The sequence below is a fragment of the Lipomyces oligophaga genome, assembly GCF_038497815.1.
Source record: "Lipomyces oligophaga strain CBS 7107 unplaced genomic scaffold V1516scaffold_8, whole genome shotgun sequence".
Classification (NCBI taxonomy): domain Eukaryota; kingdom Fungi; phylum Ascomycota; class Lipomycetes; order Lipomycetales; family Lipomycetaceae; genus Lipomyces; species [Lipomyces] oligophaga.
Genome location: NW_027117792.1, coordinates 183,397 through 202,512, shown reverse-complemented (window position 1 = coordinate 202,512; position 19,116 = coordinate 183,397). Strand labels below are relative to the sequence as shown.

General features: G+C 45.2%; 9 protein-coding genes across 9 annotated transcripts; 5 read left to right on the top strand and 4 right to left on the bottom strand.

The window, feature by feature from the left end:
• Window positions 1-126: 126 nt before the first annotated feature.
• On the top strand, window positions 127-1,008 carry V1516DRAFT_629318 (P-loop containing nucleoside triphosphate hydrolase protein; the record flags this gene model as incomplete). Its single annotated transcript, XM_066919883.1, has 1 exon — window positions 127-1,008. The coding sequence occupies one exon, from the start codon at window positions 127-129 to the stop codon at window positions 1,006-1,008; it is 882 nt and encodes a 293-aa protein (XP_066775315.1).
• V1516DRAFT_680875 (S-adenosyl-L-methionine-dependent methyltransferase) lies at window positions 927-2,663 on the bottom strand. Its single transcript, XM_066923167.1, has 6 exons — window positions 2,366-2,663; window positions 2,246-2,303; window positions 2,114-2,192; window positions 1,919-2,061; window positions 1,271-1,869; window positions 927-1,218 (listed from the first exon to the last, which is right to left on the bottom strand). The coding sequence occupies exons 1-6, from the start codon at window positions 2,570-2,572 to the stop codon at window positions 1,168-1,170; spliced, it is 1,137 nt and encodes a 378-aa protein (XP_066775314.1). The 5' UTR covers window positions 2,573-2,663; the 3' UTR covers window positions 927-1,167.
• Window positions 2,664-4,058: 1,395 nt separating this feature from the next.
• On the top strand, window positions 4,059-6,467 carry V1516DRAFT_551577 (uncharacterized protein). The gene is made up of 2 exons (XM_066919201.1): window positions 4,059-4,496; window positions 4,549-6,467. Exons 1-2 carry the CDS (start codon window positions 4,151-4,153, stop codon window positions 6,231-6,233), a joined length of 2,031 nt encoding a protein of 676 aa, XP_066775313.1. The 5' UTR covers window positions 4,059-4,150; the 3' UTR covers window positions 6,234-6,467.
• A 1,665-nt stretch (window positions 6,468-8,132) lies between these two features.
• Window positions 8,133-9,222, top strand: V1516DRAFT_551371 (uncharacterized protein). The gene has a single exon (XM_066919199.1). It carries the CDS (start codon window positions 8,418-8,420, stop codon window positions 9,042-9,044), a length of 627 nt encoding a protein of 208 aa, XP_066775312.1. The 5' UTR covers window positions 8,133-8,417; the 3' UTR covers window positions 9,045-9,222.
• A 1,065-nt stretch (window positions 9,223-10,287) lies between these two features.
• Window positions 10,288-10,722, top strand: V1516DRAFT_616024 (uncharacterized protein; the record flags this gene model as incomplete). Its single annotated transcript, XM_066919340.1, has 1 exon — window positions 10,288-10,722. A coding segment is annotated over one exon (435 nt), but the record flags the coding sequence as incomplete, so codon positions are not given.
• A 312-nt stretch (window positions 10,723-11,034) lies between these two features.
• Window positions 11,035-12,368, top strand: V1516DRAFT_680865 (thioredoxin-like protein). Its single transcript, XM_066923166.1, has 2 exons — window positions 11,035-11,839; window positions 11,917-12,368. Exons 1-2 carry the CDS (start codon window positions 11,280-11,282, stop codon window positions 12,092-12,094), a joined length of 738 nt encoding a protein of 245 aa, XP_066775310.1. The 5' UTR covers window positions 11,035-11,279; the 3' UTR covers window positions 12,095-12,368.
• On the bottom strand, window positions 12,355-14,113 carry V1516DRAFT_551551 (putative serine esterase-domain-containing protein). Its single transcript, XM_066919200.1, has 3 exons — window positions 14,070-14,113; window positions 13,891-13,973; window positions 12,355-13,838 (listed from the first exon to the last, which is right to left on the bottom strand). Exons 2-3 carry the CDS (start codon window positions 13,923-13,925, stop codon window positions 12,404-12,406), a joined length of 1,470 nt encoding a protein of 489 aa, XP_066775309.1. The 5' UTR covers window positions 13,926-13,973; window positions 14,070-14,113; the 3' UTR covers window positions 12,355-12,403.
• V1516DRAFT_551810 (protein DCG1) lies at window positions 13,923-15,038 on the bottom strand. The gene is made up of 3 exons (XM_066919202.1): window positions 15,024-15,038; window positions 14,070-14,929; window positions 13,923-13,969 (listed from the first exon to the last, which is right to left on the bottom strand). The coding sequence occupies exon 2, from the start codon at window positions 14,893-14,895 to the stop codon at window positions 14,206-14,208; it is 690 nt and encodes a 229-aa protein (XP_066775308.1). The 5' UTR covers window positions 14,896-14,929; window positions 15,024-15,038; the 3' UTR covers window positions 13,923-13,969; window positions 14,070-14,205.
• Window positions 15,039-15,795: 757 nt separating this feature from the next.
• Window positions 15,796-18,951, bottom strand: V1516DRAFT_680860 (kinase-like domain-containing protein). Its single transcript, XM_066923165.1, has 4 exons — window positions 18,830-18,951; window positions 17,065-18,753; window positions 16,772-17,014; window positions 15,796-16,713 (listed from the first exon to the last, which is right to left on the bottom strand). The coding sequence occupies exons 2-4, from the start codon at window positions 18,580-18,582 to the stop codon at window positions 16,000-16,002; spliced, it is 2,475 nt and encodes an 824-aa protein (XP_066775307.1). The 5' UTR covers window positions 18,583-18,753; window positions 18,830-18,951; the 3' UTR covers window positions 15,796-15,999.
• Between the last annotated feature and the right edge of the window lie 165 nt (window positions 18,952-19,116).

The window sequence follows — 19,116 nt, the reverse complement described above, 5'->3', positions numbered from 1 at the left end:
GGCCAAAGAGGCCGAGATGATCCTGTTTTATGCTTGGGAGTATTGGGGACTATTGTTCCAAGTTATTGGCTTATTGACTGAGCGACACTTTACAATCTGAAAATCGTGGGGAAACCAAGATATACAATGAATTTATTTAAACGACCGAGATTGCAGAGAAATCGGAAACTTTTGTCGATTTCCAGAATAAGAAACATATCGGTTTTATCACAAAATATACCTGGTCGTCCGCAACCACAGTTACAGCAGCAGACCAAACTAAAGATTACCGACATCGACCCAGTTAGGCGACGGAACATTCCATCTCCAAATAGTTCCGCAGTTGCGCGGTCTGTCACGTTCTTTGAGCGAGCAAACAAAAAATTTGAGTTCGCAATTCGACAAAAATCTGACATTCAACATGCATCGGTGCCTATAATTGGATTTATGGGACGAACGAACACCGGCAAAACAACCCTGCTTAAGCAACTACTGACGTCGAAAAGTCAGCCATTGAATCAAATTGATAAATTGATTGCTCCTCGGAATAGGCCTGGAAGTACTGACGAAATCAGGTTTTATACTCTTCGGTCGAATTTGAAGTCGTCGCTGGGCTCGTCGATCTTGCTCGCTGATTTTCCTGGCTACGGCCATGGTTCCAGCGATCTACAAGGCGATGTGATCCACCAGTTTATTCAAAGCTCTCTCACCATACGTGTAGTTTATCTTCTAGTTGACCCATATTTACTTGTTCAAGAATTAGACCTTTTGGTCTTGGAAATGCTCAATGAATTCAATATCCCCTGGCAGATCATAGTTACGAAATGCGACAAACTTGGAACCGCTGACCGCACTTTGGCAGCCCTAGATTTGGCTGAGTCGTTTGCAGTTGAAAAGACGCTTCCCATTTCAAAGTCTACTAGAGCCATGGAAAACAAAAAATACGAGGTAATTATGACGTCGTCAAAGACCAACTTCGGCATACCAGAACTCAAATATTCGATTTTGAGCAACTGTAAATTAATATAATTGCTCTTGTACATTTCCAAATAGGTTAACTGGATGCTATGTGTGATACAGATCATATATTTTCAACAGATAAAAGAGAGAAACAATAACTAAACCAGCAAATCATGATCGAAATAGACTACAAAATGAGAGACGCTCAAGCTTTACAAAGCAAATTGATTACAAAGGCTTCTTGGCTACAAAAAGCATCATGGGTGTAAATAGCTCCATCTATTTTGTCAGTTAGAAATGATCTTAAAATACTGTACAATCAATATCTTACCTTAGCACCAAGAACAAGGTTGACAGCAGCATCTTCAAGTGCAACGGTTACCTTCTGCGACCCAGGAGGCGCAAGCTTAAGACTCTCAAGTAAACCAATAGACTTCATGGTGACCTGTCTGCCGAGCCAGCTGGTTCGGAAAATGGTTACCAAATCACCCACGCTGCGGCAGTACTTCCACTCGCCACTAAGCGGATAGTACCAAGGAACCTCATCACCCTTAGCAGCAAGATCCTCCTCATGAAGTATCTCAAAACCAACAGTCTTAAGAGCATCGCGTGCAACATCAACCTTGTACATCTTCGGGATACCATCGCCGATTTCGATACCATAACTAATCTCTCGGTGAAGAGGAATCGTCTCGTCATATTTATCAGTCATGACCCACTCATAGACAGCAAAAGTTCCACCTGGCTTCAAAACACGATAAATCTCACCATAAACTCCTTCCAACTTGGGAGCATGGACAGTAGCTTCGATAGCATAGACCGCATCAAAAGTCTCGTTTGGAAAGTCCATCTGCATAAAGTCTCCTTTGACAAAGTTAAGATAATCGGAGAGACCAGCTTTTTTGGCGTATTCAGTGGCACGTTCGACCTCTACATGAAATTAAAACAGGAAACTTCTGAGCTTGCAAAAATTACTTACGATAATCGTTGTTGTTAAGACCAGTAATATGAGCTTCTGTGAAGCGAGCGATTTGCTGCGCGGGACCACCAACACCGCAGCCTACGTCAAGAACTTTCATGCCCTTCTTGATTCCACCTTGATAAGCAAGATACTGCTCATGTCTAGATCAATTAGCGTGAGATATCTACCATATACAGAACACGAGCAACATACCTGGCAATTGAAGCCTTAAAAGGTTCGCCCTTATAAAAGCGCGAAAAGTGGAACGATGTACCCCATCCGTACTCGTAGACTGTGATTATTAGGAGACACTCAAAATTAACAAAACAAAACAAAGAAACATACAATCGGTCACAAGATTGTAGTAGTGCTTAGTGAGAGTAGCATATTCAGCAAGACGAGTCTGTAAAGGTTAAAATACAGAACAAAGGAATTAAAGGAACCGATCGCTGGATGTAATCGCACCTGTTTATCTTGCTCAGTCTCATGCTTGGTATCCTTGTTATCCCAGTGCTTGAAATATTCCGATACGGCAACCTGCTGGGCATCGACATTTTTGCTGATGGCAGAAAGAAAACCGGTTTTGTTTGTTACGTCCTTGCCATGCATGGCCGTCTTGAACTCAGCATCTTGCTGTCTGTTCTGGACCTGAGGAATGAAATCTGTCGACATTTTGAATCTTGAGCAATAGGCTGAACTGTGAATGAATTTAACGAGGTAATTGAACTCGAATTGGTTGCTATAGACTTTGCTGCTGGTTGCTGGCAAAGAACTACCTGTGTGATTGTTGTGGTTTTTTAAAGTAATCGTGGGAAGGAGAACAGAGGCGCGCGTTTCTCGCGTGCCGGATAGGGACAAATCTATGCCCGAGAACGTCGAAAATAGGCGTAACGCGCTTTGCTCGGGTTCGGGTTCGTATAAGGGAACTGGGTCCCCTCGGGTGGAGACCCTCGGGCTAGACCTAGGTCCCATTTTTACGAGAACCGAGAGTGCTGATGTGGTCCAAGGGCAACAAGAGAATACGAGCAAAGTTGAAGTTCAGAATGCCTGGGGTTGATCTGTAGGTCGATTCGGCTATTTTGCTGAATTAGAGAATCCAATCTATTTTGCTTTGGAGTAGTTATGACTGGACGAAGACGCTTGCCGTAGAGGTCGATCGCATATTGCGCTGAAAAGTTATCCAGGCTGTCGTCGTCGCATGTTTCGTTCCAGGAATGGCTCCAAATAGGTTGGATTTATCTTTAAATACTAGTTCAACATGCCCTTCTATAACCTGTATATCTGCACCTCCCCGACCTAATCTCAATACCCTCTATCGTTAACCAATGCGCTCGTTTCACGTGATCACTCTAGGATACCGCGATGAGCTGTACAAGTACAGGACGGAAGGGGGCAGTTCGCTCTAGCTGGAGAAGTCGGAAGTCACGAGAAAAACGCGTTCAAGTAGCTAGGTTGGAGATATAATGACGATGAATACTAGAAGAGGAGAACAAGCAGGCATTATAGTCTGATATTAACCATAGCAGCACGTAGATTAATTGACTCAGCATGGCAGTTCTAGCGATGTGATTACGAGATGTCATAAGAACACAAGAGTCTAGGTTATTCATCATCAACTGTTAGTCTTAGACTCGCGTCAGAATTCCGTCTATTTATACTGCCTTGAGCCTCGCAGAAGGAACTAAATTACCTACAATTGAGCCCTTGCATTTCAGCACATTAAACATCACTGCTTGCCATGACTGCTCCGCCATAGAAGCTCATCCGCTTGGGGATCGTTGCGGCTGAGAGGTCACTGGTTGCTTCCTTCGACAACAAGAACTGATTGGAACATAAGTGACGAATTCCCACACATTCAGGCAATTCAATGCTTAGAAGAGCAAAAGATAAATCCAGCCGATCTTATATTGTATTAGAAATTTTTTTTGCTAAGAAAAACTTTGCAAATTGCCTAGAAGCCGTGTTCGGTGCACAATTTCTGTTAACCTCCAAATCCCTTGAGCCGCTCGCATCTACAGATTACGCTGTAACGTCCTCCTCACTATCCCCCTTTGTCTGCAATTGACTTTATTCCGTAAAAATTCGTGCCTTTTCTTAGCCGATTTCTACAGCTTCTCTCGTCTTCTGGTAAAGTCGCCTTACGTCTGCATACGTCTGATCGAGACAGCAGTTAGAAATTTATATCTGTCTTTGCTTTCCTGCTCTTTGCATAATTATCTCGACTTTCCTTCCTTCTCCTTCCGCGCCAGCATGGTGTTCGACGTTTTCAAAAAGAAGAAATCTCGTGCTAAGCTTGTAGCTCAACCACACTCTCGCCCATTTTCAGAGTCGCAAAATGCCGGTCCGAAAATATCACCCGTTTCTGCCGTCTTGACAGAGAACAGTCATCTAAGTGGCTCGGCTAGCTCGACATCTCTTCCGCAGTCAATCCATCCACCTTCCTATACTCCACACGACATGCAAGTTCCTTTACAGCGACAAGTGCCTTTGGGCTCTGGTCCTGAGAACCCTCTCGAAGTGGAAACTGTACAGACTGCCAAATCTGATCAACTGCTTATTGGTATTGATTTTGGGACGACTAATACTGGTGTTGCTTGTATGTTCTTAAGCCATGTCCTAGATTGAGCTATTGTTCCTAACTATTACAGACGTCCATATTCGCAGAGGTAACAGCCCGAGCGATATCCATGAAAGCATTATAAATGAATGGCCCGGAAATGGTAATTCAGTTATGAGTAAAATTCCGTCTGTTATATATTACGACGAAAAGGGAGAAGTCATAGCATGGGGAAAGCAGGATCCAAGACAGGGGCAAGGTCGAAATAGAGGCGACAAGTTCTACGAGGCTAAATGGTTTAAAATGAGGCTACAGTCTGCTCCATATCTGAGTGAAGAATCTTTAGACCCTCTACCGCCTGGTAAAACAGCAGTTGATGTTGTCAGTGATTATCTAACGTGCATTCTCGGTTCGGTTACAAACCAGCTCAAGCGGGAGCTGGGGATTCAATTGGCCGAGTCGTTATTACCGAATGCTCAATATATTCTTACTGTTCCGGCTATCTGGGATGATACTGGCAAGAACTCGACTCGCATTGCTGCGATTAGAGCCGGTATTGTCCATGATGAGGATGACCGCCAGTTGAATTTTATCACAGAACCCGAAGCTGCTTCTATTTTTTGCGCCAAGAGCGGACTCATGACCGCTGGAAAGGGGGACGTATTTTTGACTGTTGACTGTGGCGGCGGCACGGTAGATTTGATTGCCTACGAGGTTGAAGACACCGAGCCATTGTATGTGCGAGAGTTCACAGAAGGTACAGGTGGACGCTGTGGTTCAATGTATATCGATCAGTCCTTCAGTATAATCGTACGCAATCTCCTTACGGAGTGGAATCCTTCAGAAGAATATAGCGAAGATAGAATTCAGATTATGAAGAAAAAAATATATACCCGATGCATTGGAAATTTTGAGCGAATCAAACGCGGATTCGAAAACCGAGCCGACATCCAATGGCCAGTAGAATTGGATTACGATATTCATGACGAATCAGTTCAGATTCATGATGGGCGGATATTCTTTTACAACGAAGATATTCGAGCGGCATTTGATCCCACGGTAGATAAAATTGTTGAGCTCGTCAACGATCAACTGGATAGAATCAAACGCAACGGTAAAGAAGCCAAGGAGATATTATTGGTCGGTGGATTTGGAGGATCTCAGTACCTCTATGATCAGCTGCGAGTACGTTTACCGCTTCTTTATAGAGATCGAATTCGACGGCCGCGTGATGCGGTGGAAGCGATTGTTCGCGGAGCGGTGATGTCTTCGGTTTACGACAACGTGCTGCAGTCTCGAGTTGCGCGTAGATCATACATGGTTAATATTTTGGCAATGTTTCGTGAAGGTATTGATCCAGAAGAAAATCGATATCAGGTTGCCGATGGCACGTTTCGCTGTCGAAATGCACGACGGATTTTGATCGAAAAGGGCCAGCGGTTGCAAGTTGGATGGCACTCGCCGCCTACGTATTTCTATCGGACTGTGCGAATGACAGATGCACTAGTATTTTCAGACAAATTGTACGGATGCTCTGAGGACGTGTGTCCAGAGTACATTACAGACCCTCGGATTCGCCTGATTGCAGTGCTGGAGGTGGATCTCTCGAACATCGACCAGTCATTACTGGAACGCGTGCGTCTGCGGCCAAATGAGCCGGAGATGTATCGGATACGATTTGCGATCCAATTATCTTTGGAGGGTGGAAATGAGATCCAGGCAGCATGGATATTTAATGAGACTGTCATGGGACGAGCCTCTGCCCGGTTTCATTGAGCGGGTTGTTATTGAGAGCATTTGGGCCGAGATGGTCACTGTTTAATTTCGTTTAATTTATGATCTTGTTAGATGTTATTATGTTCAATTTTGCATTTTCTAAACTAGACCTGCGACTTTGCTAGGGATCCATCGATGTATAGGTGACGTCTATTAGCTCGAATGAGTACGCTAGAGCGGGCTTGCTGAGAGCAAGTTCGCCGAGAGCAGGTACGCAGTAAGTGGGTTCGCTCAGAATGGGACAAGGGAGTTGCCATTCCAGAAGAGCGCGAGAAGAAGAGGAGAGGGGCTAGGTCTTGCTCGATAGGGTTTAATTACGCGAAACTCAGCAGGATTTAAGCCATGCCAAGCCCTCTACTCTGTCAGGCCATTGTCTTGATGTTCCGCTCGATCCAGCGTAGGGGATCGGTAGGAGGACGAGATTCTGGGCGGAGTATTGGATGTTCCGATGCTATCATATAGACGATCTAGACACGATGGAATTTGAGTAAATTAGTAGCCAGTGGAGCATGGCAGGCACGGAGGCTGAGGACAGAGATGGCTAGAGAGACTAGTTTGGCTCGTGGTACACTGTGCGACGAGCATAAAAAGGACGAAGTAAAACTGAGCCAAGGCGCTGGCCAGCAGGCCAAGTGGGGCTGATTGGCCGCGGGAGAATACCAGATTTGGTAACGCAGGGACATGCTTGAGAGGGCTTCATCAGCCACGCAGGCGCAGTCACCTAAAGACGGTAGATTAAGGGTTGAGGGAACCAGCCGCAGTGGCAGTGCGCTGCAGGATAGTATAGAGGTTGTCTGAACGAGCAACGGTCGAGAGATGACTGTGCCGGCCGGTAGACGACCGGGGCGGCAGGGAAGCCGGTGGGAGGGAATGCATCTGCCGGCTAACCAGGGCTCACGAAGATCTGATTGTTGGCCGGCAGGACTGCGCCGTTTCGAAGACCAACGATTAGATGAGAGACGGTCGACCACGAGCAGAAAATAGATTGTCTGGTCTGGTTTTGTCCTGTCCTGTCTTGACCTGTCCTATCTTGTCTGGTCAACCAGAGCGCGCGAGTGGGAGCCCGAGTCGGGCCGGCCGTCTGCAACCTAGTAGTGACATTAACCAGCCCTTATTAAGCCGTCAGAAGTGGCACTGTTGCATAGCCGAGGTGTAGCTCCATTACCACGGACTTCTTCATTCTGTCGGCGAGCCAAAAATTGCACGTGAAAATACTCGACGCTGACCGCACAGGCAGACAGCCAATTTGGGGATCGTCTCCTCAATGGTTCCCTTTCTGTTCCGCTCCAGAGCAGGTTCCGCTAACCCAACTTGCACTAGCCAGCGCTCCAGCGGTGCTCGCAATTGGTCCAAAATGGCAGCCCACCAGGTCGCAAAGGAAAAAAACCCATTCTGCGGACGCGCACGTGAGACCACGCAACCCCCCCGCCAGACCAGCGACACAATGGTCGCTCTTCTGCGAGGGTTTGCCGGACGACTATGCCAGACCTGGGACCCGTTGGAAAACAGGCAAGTCCAGAGTCCAGAGCAACGCAAGCAAACAACACCCACCTCTACCTCTGTCAGGCCAGGACCTGAAGACGCAAATTGGGATTTAGATTGGTCATTGGCCATTGGTCCTTGGTCCTTGGTCCTTGGGCATTAGCCATTGGTTATTAGTCATTCCTGCACGCATTCGCACGCATTCGCACGTATTCGCTCGCATTTACAGGCAGTTACACATAGTTGCACGCAGTTGCATGCTCGCATTCGAACACAGCAAATGCCGTCACAGTCGTCTTAAAGGGTCACGCAATGTCGGAATCTAATGCGTACGATCGCAGCAGAAAGCGCAAGACAGGGGCGGCATCGAGCAGATCCAAATCGTAGATCGAGTATACTTCGAATGCTGGCACTGACAGAGTTATTGGGCCGGAATTATAGACCACAGAATTTAGACGTGCAGTAGACACTAAACAGTCTCGAGCGACCGCGTGAACCGAGGTCCAAAGTATCAGGCGACCGCGACTGAGACAGGGCCGCTTCTACAACGATTACGGCTGATATCTGCGCAAGTCTGGCTGAGAACGAACGAACGAACGATCGAACCTACGAACGAACGGGCGGACGAACAAAAGCCCAAGATTGGTCAAGCATCGCAAGCAAAGTGAATCTCATCCCATTTGGAAAAAAAAGTCATAACAAATGATCCATCGCGCGTCCCCGGCGGCTGAACCTGACCGGTACCGCCCTGCGTATCCAGCGCAGACAGATGCTCATCCACAAAATGCAATGGCACTTCGCCAGTCGCCAATCGCCAATCGCAAACACAGAGAGTGGCTCCAGACTGAAATTGCCATGATTGCGTGTACAGATGGTCGTCAAAGATCTCATCCAATCTTTTCCACGTGTATCATCGGAATCGCGACCGAGACAACAAACGGAGTACTCTTTGAACGGGAGTACGGTAATTTCCCCGCTGGTCACCATTCTCCTTCTGGGATCCGGCCTTCCTCTTCTTCTCTGCATCGCTCAAGTCCAAATCCAAAACCCTTTCTATTATTACTATCTCGACCTTTCATGTTTACTTTCTTCCCGCTATTTCCGGCCCATCGTCCGTCCTTGCGCTCCTGCATTCCCGCGACCCCTCCCATCCATCCGCTTCGGCTCCTCCACATGAACCTGCACAGTTCTGCACGAGCCCGACTACGTTCAAACGCGCATCCCAAAGCATCTCTCCCTCAGCACCGCCCTCAAGCACCGCCTGGCACCGCCCGACACCGCCCGCCCGCACTGCCCAACACCGCCCACATCTTTCCTCCTCAGGTCTAGTGCAAAAACTTATTTTTGTCTGTCTGCCCAGACCAAAGCCGCCGCCACAACTCAATCTCTCTTAATAAGAAGAGCAGCGCTCAGCCGTTCAGGACACGACGGTGGTGGTACCCAAAAGTACTTTCGCTGTTTCTTTAAGGGATACCGAGCCAACGTGAACGTGAAAGTGAGAGTGAGCGTGAACAAAAAGTCGTGTGTTGTGCCAGACCAAGTGCACTCGATAAGACCCTCTCTAAAGTCCCCTATCTCAATTACTTCTGCGAAACCGTTTCTCGCCCTTATTTTTGTGCCTTGCTCTGCGGTCTCACAGTCAAAACCGTATCCGAACGCCCAGAAAGCCTCCTTTATATACGCGATGATGTTCCCCTCCGATCCTCCAGAGTATCCTTCTTTCGCTTATTCTCTTGGTTCCTGTTCTACAAATACTGCTTCCATAGCTGTTTCTGCTACTACGTCCTCCTCTTCCGTGCCTGGCTACGCTCTGCATGTTAACGACCCTTCCTCGTCTTCGTCGGTTCCCACACTGCTCTCATCTTCCAGCTTGTCTGGCCAACCAAGGTACTCCCAACAAGGTTTTTCTCAACCTCGTCCGCGCAGACCCGCCTCGTTTGTCGACTTTTCGTTTTCCGCGCTCGCAGACCCTGAGCTCGCGGCCATTGCTACTGATCTCAACACTCGTCTTGAGATGCCAACCTCGACTGCTTCCATGCGTCGCTCCTATTCTGCCTGCTCCGTCATCCAGTCTTCTCCGTCCATGTTTGCGTCCGAATCCCAGTTCTCCCTCGCGCCAATGCTGTCTTACGACCTCGACCCTTATGCCCCCTTAGCTTTTTCTGGAGATGACTACTCAATCGACCAGTTTTTGCTTTCGCGCTGTATCCATCCCGAGAGATCCGACCAAATTGCTACCCTTTTGGCTGATTACGCCTTTCCTGGCCCGCAGGACAAGTCCTCAACTTTGCTCTCCAGCGATCAATTGGCTGAAATTCCGGAATCTTCATCCTCCGCTAACTATTTGACTCCAGAATCGATTTTCAACATGTCCGAATTGCTCTCAATCGATACTCCCCTTATTGCAAATACTAGCACTTCAGCTTCCGAACTCACTCCTCACATCGAAGACAGCACTTCTCCCGAATCCGGCGCCGAGCACTTTGAGAGTCCCTCTAGACATTATCTTTCTCCTTTACCTGTATCGACTCCTTCACCGCGATCTCATTCTCCCTTATCGGGCACTTCCGCTGATGACAACATTGATCGCAATGGCCGTCGCCGAAGAGTCTATACCAAGACACAATTCACATGCTCTCACTGTCCGCGCAAATTTTCAGTCACCGAGCTTTCGTTATACTGCAAGCATGTTCAGGAGAACAAAATTCAACGCGAATTTAAATGTCCTGAGACTTCTTGTCCTTGGCATATCATTGGCTTTCAGCGCAAGCTCGAAAGAGATCGTCATTTCACTCGCAAGCATGGCGTGCCCTTATACGAGTGCCGATTTTGGGCCGGCAAAGGGAAAGAGAAATTCCCTGGATCGAAAGTTTGCACTACTCAGTGGCATGCTGATTCGGGTAACCGTACTCGCCACGAAAGGACTGTCCACGGCTATTATGTGGCTACTCAGCGAGGTGGAAAGTCGTCCTCACTGGAGGATGTCAAGATTGTCCCAGTCGACAAGAAATGACGCGCATTTCGCTATTGCATATCAATCATTACACTCTGTGTATATTGCATCATATATTGGCCCTGTTTTTGTTTCTTTTCACTATTTTGGAAGCGGGGAGGTGTTTTACCAACTACATCGAGTCGTCGTTGGATCTTCATCAGCATTCAGCCTTTGATCCATTTATTATCAGCATTAGCATTCACCGGCGTTCTCAATACAATAATTTAAGCTATTTTCGATTTTGGGAATTTGCATCTTCATATAGCCTTTTCATAATCTAATATAATCTAATATTGCATCAGAATTAGGTAATTATGTAATCGTCATATGTGCGGCTGAAATAGCCATCCGCCGGGCCGCTGATGGCTTTTGTTCAGTTGGTTCTTGCCACTGTTTTGTAATCAGATAATCTGAAGATATCAGATTTTTGGCCAACATATTATTTGTTTTACTTTCATTGATCCACACCTGAATTTGGTCTCGAATTTTAAATCAAGCGACTTAATCGATCTAATCTCTCACGGAGCTCCATAAACGAGCAGATATTGGAAACAAGGAAAGTATTGAAGATGTCTGCCGTCGTAGACGTCACCAGCGAGTCGCACTTCAATGAGCTCACGTCGTCGCTTCCCGCGTCGACCCCCATCACGATTTCATTCCACACGTCATGGGCCACACCATGCAAGCAGATGAATGCAGTGTTTGGGTATCTCGCGTCTCAGTATCCGTCTATTGCGTTTCTGTCTGTGGACGCCGAAGCACATCCAGAGATTTCAGAGACGTTCGATATCTCCGCAGTACCATATTTTGTATTCATCAAAGGAGGAAAAGTTGTTCGTGAGCTTTCGGGTGCTGATCCAAAGGAGTTGTCCACCGCGATTCAAGAGCTGGCCGGCGGGGCTACCGCAGCCAATCCTGCTCTCACGTCATCTACCACATCGTCATCCACCCAAACGAAGCAGCAGTCCTCATCATCAGATTCCCAGTCTGACGAAGGCGATCTTAATGCGAGACTGACGAAGCTTGTAGCTGCTGCTCCGGTTATGCTTTTCATGAAAGGAACGCCGGCTGCTCCCCAGTGCGGGTTTAGTCGCCAACTGGTTGGGATTCTCCGTGAAAACCAGGTCAGGTAAGTTCTTTTATATATATTTCTATAACTATGTAAATTATTATTTCCAAAACTAACTATAATTTCTACTTCCCCAGATTCGGTTTTTTTGATATTCTGAAAGATGATACTGTTCGGCAAGGATTAAAGCAGTTTAGTGACTGGCCAACCTTCCCCCAGCTTTATGTCAATGGCGAACTTCAAGGTGGTCTGGATATTGTGAAGGAAGTGCTTGCGGATGATCCTGAATTTTTTAAAAAAATTCCTTCTGCTTGATCTGAATCTGTTTATTAAAAAAGTTATTGTTGACTCGTCAAAGGTATATGTTTGGGTTGTTATTTGTTATTTGTTATCTGTTAGCTGTTATCTGTTGATGTCGTTTTATATTTGTCAATTGTCTATTGGTATATTTCATACTGATATTTTCCTTGTTTTTGATTTATATGGTTCGTTAGACAGCTCATCTCTATATTCACATAATTCATAGCATATTTCTTCATAACGCTTATGATAAATCTATTCTATCCGAATTCACAGTCTTAAATCCACAGATCCCAATTATAATGATCATAGCTATAGTAGTCTCTAAATCACAAGCCTCTCAACGCAATGATTCAAAACAACAATGCCTTCCGGAATAGGTTTCTTACGAGCCACTATTCCGGCATGGGAAAATCTGGTGGAATGAATATGAATAGCATATTTTTCCCAAGATAGCGCGTTTAATTGCTGAGAAATTAAAAACTGCTGAGACTCCAACGGCAGGATTATTTCAGGCTCTCGGACATTACCGCAGAAAGCAGGCTCGGCAAAATCTCGATTGTCTAGACGCTGCTGGTGGACCGATTGGCAAATGATGTCAAGTGAGTTGGCTGGTTTAGATAATTTATGATCACTTGTCGAGACAACTGTGCTGACAGAGTATCCTGATTGGTCATATTCACTTACATTTGCAGAAGAATCAGGAGATGGAAAAGTCTCCGCGCCATTCATTTCACCGTCCAGTCCCAAGAAAGTCTCGACTGTATCCTGCAAGACGCTGGCTTCCGCATCTAGATGTGTTTTCAGTAAGGGCTCTGCTGCATGAGCTTCCAGGGCGCCGACTAGCGAAGAACTAGTAGAATACGACGGTAGAGTTCTCTGACCTCCAAAACTCATTTCAATCATGCTTGCAGCCTCTTGCGCTTCGCGCTTTACTGCTCGAGCCTTCCGAACTCGATAGGCTGACATCGAAGTCGTCACACAGAAACTGGTTAGCAAAATCGTAACGACAATCGGCCCAATTGTGCACATGATTCCCAAAAAAACGTATTGACCAGTGGTCCAAGGAGTCTTCACGGGCTTGCCTTTTGCAAACGAAGCCATCGGTCTAGTGAAATCGACAACTACCTTCTCTGTATCTGGGACATAATGCGGTCTGCAATTAACCACATCAGTAAATGGATCACGGGTATCTATAAAAGCAGTGAAAAAAGGTACGGTGCGATCGTTGGTAACATTAGCGTAGTTTGAACGTCTCTTGAACTTCTTCAAAGCAGTAAGATAAACACTTCCGTGCTCAGCCATCTGAGCGACTATGCCACCGTCCTGTTCCGCAAGAAACATGTCGACTCCTGACTGTCCAAGCATATGTTTGCCGTACCAATTTGTTAACCTTCTCCAGAAAGTACCCGAAGCAGTCACAACACCCAAGTGAGGAGTTGCAAAAGTAATGAAATTCACTGGCTCGATCTCGTACCTTTCGAAGAAGCTTGACTCCTCGAACTGTCCAGCTACAAAACGCGCAACTAATCCTCCAAATGAATAACCTAACAAGCTCATTTTACTTATAATTCCGCCATGGCGCTCGGCAGTTTTAATGTAGGACTTTATCTCCAAAATAACTCTTTCGCCGCAAATCTCTACTCCATCGTACGTCAACGTCCCGCTAAACGAGCTAGATACTAGTACATGTGCACTTGGATACCTATCCAATATAGTTTTACTAAGCGCATTCATATGTGATGCATTCCCCCACAAGCTAGAATAAGAATTAATACATCGACAAAGTGCATGAAATATCCTCAACTTACCCATGAATGAGGACAAATAAGTGATTTTCGGCCATTTCGGATCTGAAAAGTGATCGTTTCTTCTAGTTTAAAAACTGCTCTATCTTATAGCAATCAGTTGCCAATCCACAGATCGGTGATCATCAACAGAAAATCGTAATAAAGATCTCGTCACAGTCAACTATTATTCTTTATCTTACCAAAGTCAGCAGCGCCATCGCACATATCAGCGCATATTACTCGAGCTAGCCGCATCAAATCCTCCCATTCACATGAAGGCCGAATTCCCGACACAATTAGTATGGTTGCCATGATATTATTAGAATGTTACAGTTTTCAATTTAAATAGCTAGCAAATTTGACATGCGCAGACAACAATTCGATTCCCGCTTTGACAGAGTCAACAAAAGTAAGATCCGGGAAATCTGCAGAAAACTTTCCATCAAGTGTTGCAAGACCTGCACAACCAAGAAGAATAACGCTCGCTTTTTTTTCAGCCATGCTGCGGATTCGCGCTTTGAGAATCTCATAATTGACCGGCTCGGCAAGTTTTAAGACATCGACCCCTGCTGATAAGGTAGGTAAAAAAAAGGAGGGAAGTTTGATGGTTGCTTCTTGATCGATGACTCCTCTGCCGTTGAAAAATTTGTAAATTGCTTCATCCAGGATCCTTTCCCATGCTTTGCCAGACGTTAAAATCGCAATTTTTCGATCTTCTGATGCCGAATTCAACGCATATAACACAGAAGCCTGAAAGATGCCCATAATCTGGGCTTTATTACTGATGATATCGCTCTTGTTCCGGAGCTCATAGATCAACGGATGATCCGAATAACAAGCCACCAAGTAACCATCATATTTCAAATATGCTTCCGGGTTGGAATCTAGTTTCTTCATGCATTCTTGACACGATCTTAATCCTTCTTCAGAATTGTTTATGGACGGTGGAGCAGTAGGTGGAGCAGTGAAGTAGTCGATTTCTATCCCTGGCTGAGGAGAAATCAGAGAGGTTAGACTCTGCGTCATACTCTCCGATGAGTTAGGGTTGATAACTAGTAGCCTTTTAACCATCATGTCAGAATTTAAATTGTCGGTAACTGTCCAGATCACTTGCTGGATTATTCTTTGGGAATTGGAATATACGGAAGACTTACTATTATCAGGTTCCATCTTTCAGGTGCCCACCAAAACCTTAATTTGTAGACGCTTCAGCTGTACGTCTTATAGTTGGGCGGATCAGCACTTGGAAACTGGATCTAAATGATCAAGCTGCGAAACACTTTCACATTCCAATATTCAGGAATAAAACTTCGAGCTATTTTTGTCATGCTTGACTAGTATATTTTTTTAAATCATAGTTTATTACTCATATTTGAGTCGACAGAAGGAAGGATATAGTTGCAGCTCTACGAAGAGGCTGTTTCTGCGAAACTGGTTCTGTAGAACATCAGGCGCTTGGTTGGGCTTAATATATGATTTGTTGACTCGCTTTTAATAAATGCTGAATTGAGCTTAATATAACTCTAGTGTGGTAGAGCTGAGTCGCTTGCTAAAAGCCGTTTATTACTGAATCTCCTAGAGTAGACTCCACTGAGCTGAAATCCTGGAATTCGCGGAAATCACTTGTTGCTTTCTGTTACCGTGAGTGCACAGACTAGAAATCTAAAGAAGTAGAAGCTGAAACAATAAAATTTTAATATGAAGGCTCTATATGCTTTTGGTCATATATCTTTAATCTTACATTAGGAATTCACTGAATCAAGTAAGGTGATAAGGTTATGGCGGTCCTTCAGAAGCTGAACGGACTAAGCCCAAAGCATCTACGTCTTTTGTAAACATTACTCAAATAAGAATAGAATCTACTGTAAGTGTTTAGTTTTATAATAACTGATAGGCTCAGAAAATATAATTAGAACCATATGATGGCATGGCGTGCTTGACTGGACCAGACTCGTATCACAGTACCGAACTTCAAGTATCAGCTACTGTCTTGCAAATCAAAGTTTGGGCTCTCAAAATCCAAGTGCAATATTTCTAATTACCTCATCCGCTTCTATCATACAAGTCTTTATATCTCTACTACGCAACAAATCAATGACTACGATTTCTCGGTCTGAGCTGGTTGGTTCTTCATATTCCTAAACGGCTACACCACACATTCGCTAGATGTTCGATATCACTCGTTGTTTGACTCGCTGAGCTGACACCAGACTTTAAAAGCTCTAACAGTACTTCTCGTGACAATTCAAGCGGCTGCAAAAATCTGGTTTCCATTATCTGCTGTATCGTTCCCCGTTGTTCAGGATCTCGCTCAAGACAGTACGCCATAGCTGAAATAGCCTCTTGAGGGACAGGTACATTTCCAAGTCCTAAATCTGGATACGATACTTTCACTTTTGGATCCATGATAGCTAACATCCGCTGCGTACCATTATATATTGCATACGGCGGCCTCCCGTATATCATCTGGTATATAATACATCCGCAGCTCCATACATCTGAGGGACGCCCAACTTTGAGCAGCTTTTTGCCTTCTACTGATGATACATCAAGAAGGGTCTCGGGTGCCATATAATTTGGAGTGCCAATCTGTGTGTCTCGACGCACGTTGCAGGTGTACTCAGGTACTGCATTGGCAATACCAAAATCAATAATCTTCAAATAACCTCTGACAAATAAAAAGTTTGCTGGCTTTAAATCTGAATGAACAATCCCATGACGGTGAACTGCCTCTACACACTTTAACATTTCAATCGTGTGATATCGGACAAACGAAATATCTAATGGTAAGTTCAACCGTTCAGCCAGCACATGAGCAAGGTCAATTTCTCCACATTCCATGACCTAAAGACTACGGTCAGTAATTACTGCGCATTCCACATCTCTTAATAGTGTTTCCTACCATATTAACTGAGAGATCTCTAATCTCAAAATCAACCAATCGGACTACTCGTTTTTCGTCACTTAATTGTCGCAACAGCTCAATTTCACCCTTAAAGCCCGATATTACTGAATCATCCACTTCGTCAAGAGTAACTTTCTTCATAGCATATATTTTCGTCGAATGTGCCAATTGCACTTTGAAGACTTTCGAAGAACCACCTTTCCCTATCAGCTCTAGTCTTTGATACGTTTTACCAGCGACCTATCATTTTTAGTCAGCTCCCTTACGACTGATTATGCAGATTAACATACTGTTACACTATTCCGAGGCTTTTTGTTGGAAACTTTAGGTGTAGGACGGGGAATATCGAGATTACTCATCTTCGGTGGCGGGTCATAAGTAGCGCAGTCTTGTGGCGGCGTGGAGGTTCGCAAAGGTCGAATATTAGCCGATAGGGGTGTCAAAAGCTGTCTACCCTGCTGCAGTGAATGCATATGAAGATTCGAATGATTGTGCGACCCTGGTTGCATTATATTTTGGTGGCTCCATAAATTTTCCTTCCCTTGTTCATTGTCGCGGAAAACTGAGGTAACAACGTGACGCTGCGGTTTGACCGAATTCGAAACAGATTGTGGAGAAAGCATACTTCTGTGTTGTTTATGTTCTCCTGAACTATGTGGAGATTGTCGCATGGAGACTGGGGAGTTGGTGTGTCGAAGGGCGGTGAGTTCTCGAGTGGCAGCCTCGTAAGGTGTCATTGGCTGAGCGTAGGGTTTTTGATCAGTAACATGATCGATGTCAGATTCCGACTTTCTATCATTCTCGCTATATTCACTGCCTGCAGCTGATTTATCGTCTTGGAGAGATGACGATCGAAATTTAGTCGAACTAGACGTTTTGTAGTCTACCTCCAGCTGAGAGAATTCAGTGGTAGGTATACTTTGAGAACTTGAACGACGCTGTCGCGAATCAAGTGAATCAGAAAAGTGTAATTTGTCGTATATCTTCTCAGAACCACTGAATGGAGATGATTTGGAATGGTGAGGAGGTATTTCCTCCGGTTGCTCTGCAAATCGTAGTTTCCCTGGCGGTCTCTCTTGGTGATGCTCTTTAGGAGATAATAGTAAATCCTGCTGGACTAATCCATCTATATCAATAGAAGATGGTCCATCAGCCCCTGGAAGAGGTGAAATAGAAAGATTCTTTGGTGCTCCTTCTAGATCAACTCCTTCCTGGCTTTCCCGTCGAACAGTACGCTTAGGTGGACCTAACTTACCAAACCTGCTCTTCCAAAACAGGCTTGTCCGATATTGCGACGTCGGAAGATCTGAAGATCCATGAGACCTCCAAGTTGGTGGTGCTGGTGTTGTAAGTAATCCTTCTCCGGCTACTGAACGTGTTTCCTCGTGCAGCTGGTTCCGTCGGTGATAGGGTGTGGTCGCGGAGTCTTCCTTTGGGCTTATCCTTGAATTTATTTCCTCAGATTCTATTGGTGAAGATTGATGTGCTTTGTGCGCCGATGTTGGATATGCGGTAGAAGAATGACTACTACCAAATCTTGTATGATCATGTGCTGTGGATCCTCCTACCTGCGACTTCGGCAAAGTGTTCAAGGCGGCATGTCCAGCTCGACTTAGAGACCGCCCACTAACAGCAGAAGAGCTAGGTTTTCCAAGCTCCTGTCCTTCTTTACGCTCCGAACTAGCTTTTTCAGTATCGTGGTGCTCCGCAGTCGCAGGATCTCCATCAGCAGAGAGCAATGCCAGTGCGTACGAGCTTAGTTTAGGCAGCACGAAGCTGTCATCTGAAAAATGTGAAGTTGTATCCATTAGTTATACCTTTTATCCTCAGTGATATCTAAATCTCTACTCAAAAGTTAGGGATTTGATAATAAAACGACGAGATTTCAAGCTCAGCAGCAAGAGTGGAGAAGATTCAGCCAGTATCGGTATGGAGCAAATCTGGTCCTCGTTGGTTAAGGACCTAAATATCATACATGACTAATTGCCAGTTAGATACGCAGTAAATACGCTTTAAGATATTTTCAAGTAGTAGTTATAACAGTAGCTGCCTTACGCTGTGAATACTTAGAATATGGCTTGGGAGAGAAGTCTCCCCCATGCTCTTACTTGCCTTAGCAACGAATGTTTACAAGTTCGGGACGCGAATTGTAAACAACACGGCGTGACCTCACAAACGCCATTTGAAAGTAAGCTATTACACGTGATCAGTTTCTTAGGGTTATCCTTTGACAGCCCTACAGCAGTCACAGTCAATGTCTATGATTTCTTCTGAGCCGCACAATTCGAGGAATTTCCCTTCGATTACCAAAAGAAAGCTCGATAGAAGATTCACTTCCATAC

Bases quoted from the DNA above. Each gene is read 5' to 3' on its own strand.
- V1516DRAFT_680875 (XM_066923167.1), bottom strand. From the start codon at position 2,572: ATGTCGACAGATTTCATTCCTCAGGTCCAGAACAGACAGCAAGATGCT. The intron at 1,870-1,918 runs GTAAGTAATTTT...AATTTCATGTAG, and splicing joins TCTTAACAACAACGATTATC to AGGTCGAACGTGCCACTGAA. The intron at 1,219-1,270 runs GTAAGATATTGA...CTGACAAAATAG, and splicing joins ACCTTGTTCTTGGTGCTAAG to ATGGAGCTATTTACACCCAT.
- V1516DRAFT_551371 (XM_066919199.1), top strand. From the start codon at position 8,418: ATGATCCATCGCGCGTCCCCGGCGGCTGAACCTGACCGGTACCGCCCT.
- V1516DRAFT_680865 (XM_066923166.1), top strand. From the start codon at position 11,280: ATGTCTGCCGTCGTAGACGTCACCAGCGAGTCGCACTTCAATGAGCTC. The intron at 11,840-11,916 runs GTAAGTTCTTTT...CTACTTCCCCAG, and splicing joins CTCCGTGAAAACCAGGTCAG to ATTCGGTTTTTTTGATATTC.
- V1516DRAFT_551551 (XM_066919200.1), bottom strand. From the start codon at position 13,925: ATGGCCGAAAATCACTTATTTGTCCTCATTCATGG. The intron at 13,839-13,890 runs GTAAGTTGAGGA...TTCTTATTCTAG, and splicing joins TTATTTGTCCTCATTCATGG to CTTGTGGGGGAATGCATCAC.
- V1516DRAFT_680860 (XM_066923165.1), bottom strand. From the start codon at position 18,582: ATGGATACAACTTCACATTTTTCAGATGACAGCTTCGTGCTGCCTAAA. The intron at 17,015-17,064 runs GTATGTTAATCT...TAAAAATGATAG, and splicing joins AGCCTCGGAATAGTGTAACA to GTCGCTGGTAAAACGTATCA. The intron at 16,714-16,771 runs GTAGGAAACACT...CGTAGTCTTTAG, and splicing joins GAGATCTCTCAGTTAATATG to GTCATGGAATGTGGAGAAAT.
- V1516DRAFT_551577 (XM_066919201.1), top strand. From the start codon at position 4,151: ATGGTGTTCGACGTTTTCAAAAAGAAGAAATCTCGTGCTAAGCTTGTA. The intron at 4,497-4,548 runs GTATGTTCTTAA...TAACTATTACAG, and splicing joins GACTAATACTGGTGTTGCTT to ACGTCCATATTCGCAGAGGT.
- V1516DRAFT_551810 (XM_066919202.1), bottom strand. From the start codon at position 14,895: ATGACGCAGAGTCTAACCTCTCTGATTTCTCCTCAGCCAGGGATAGAA.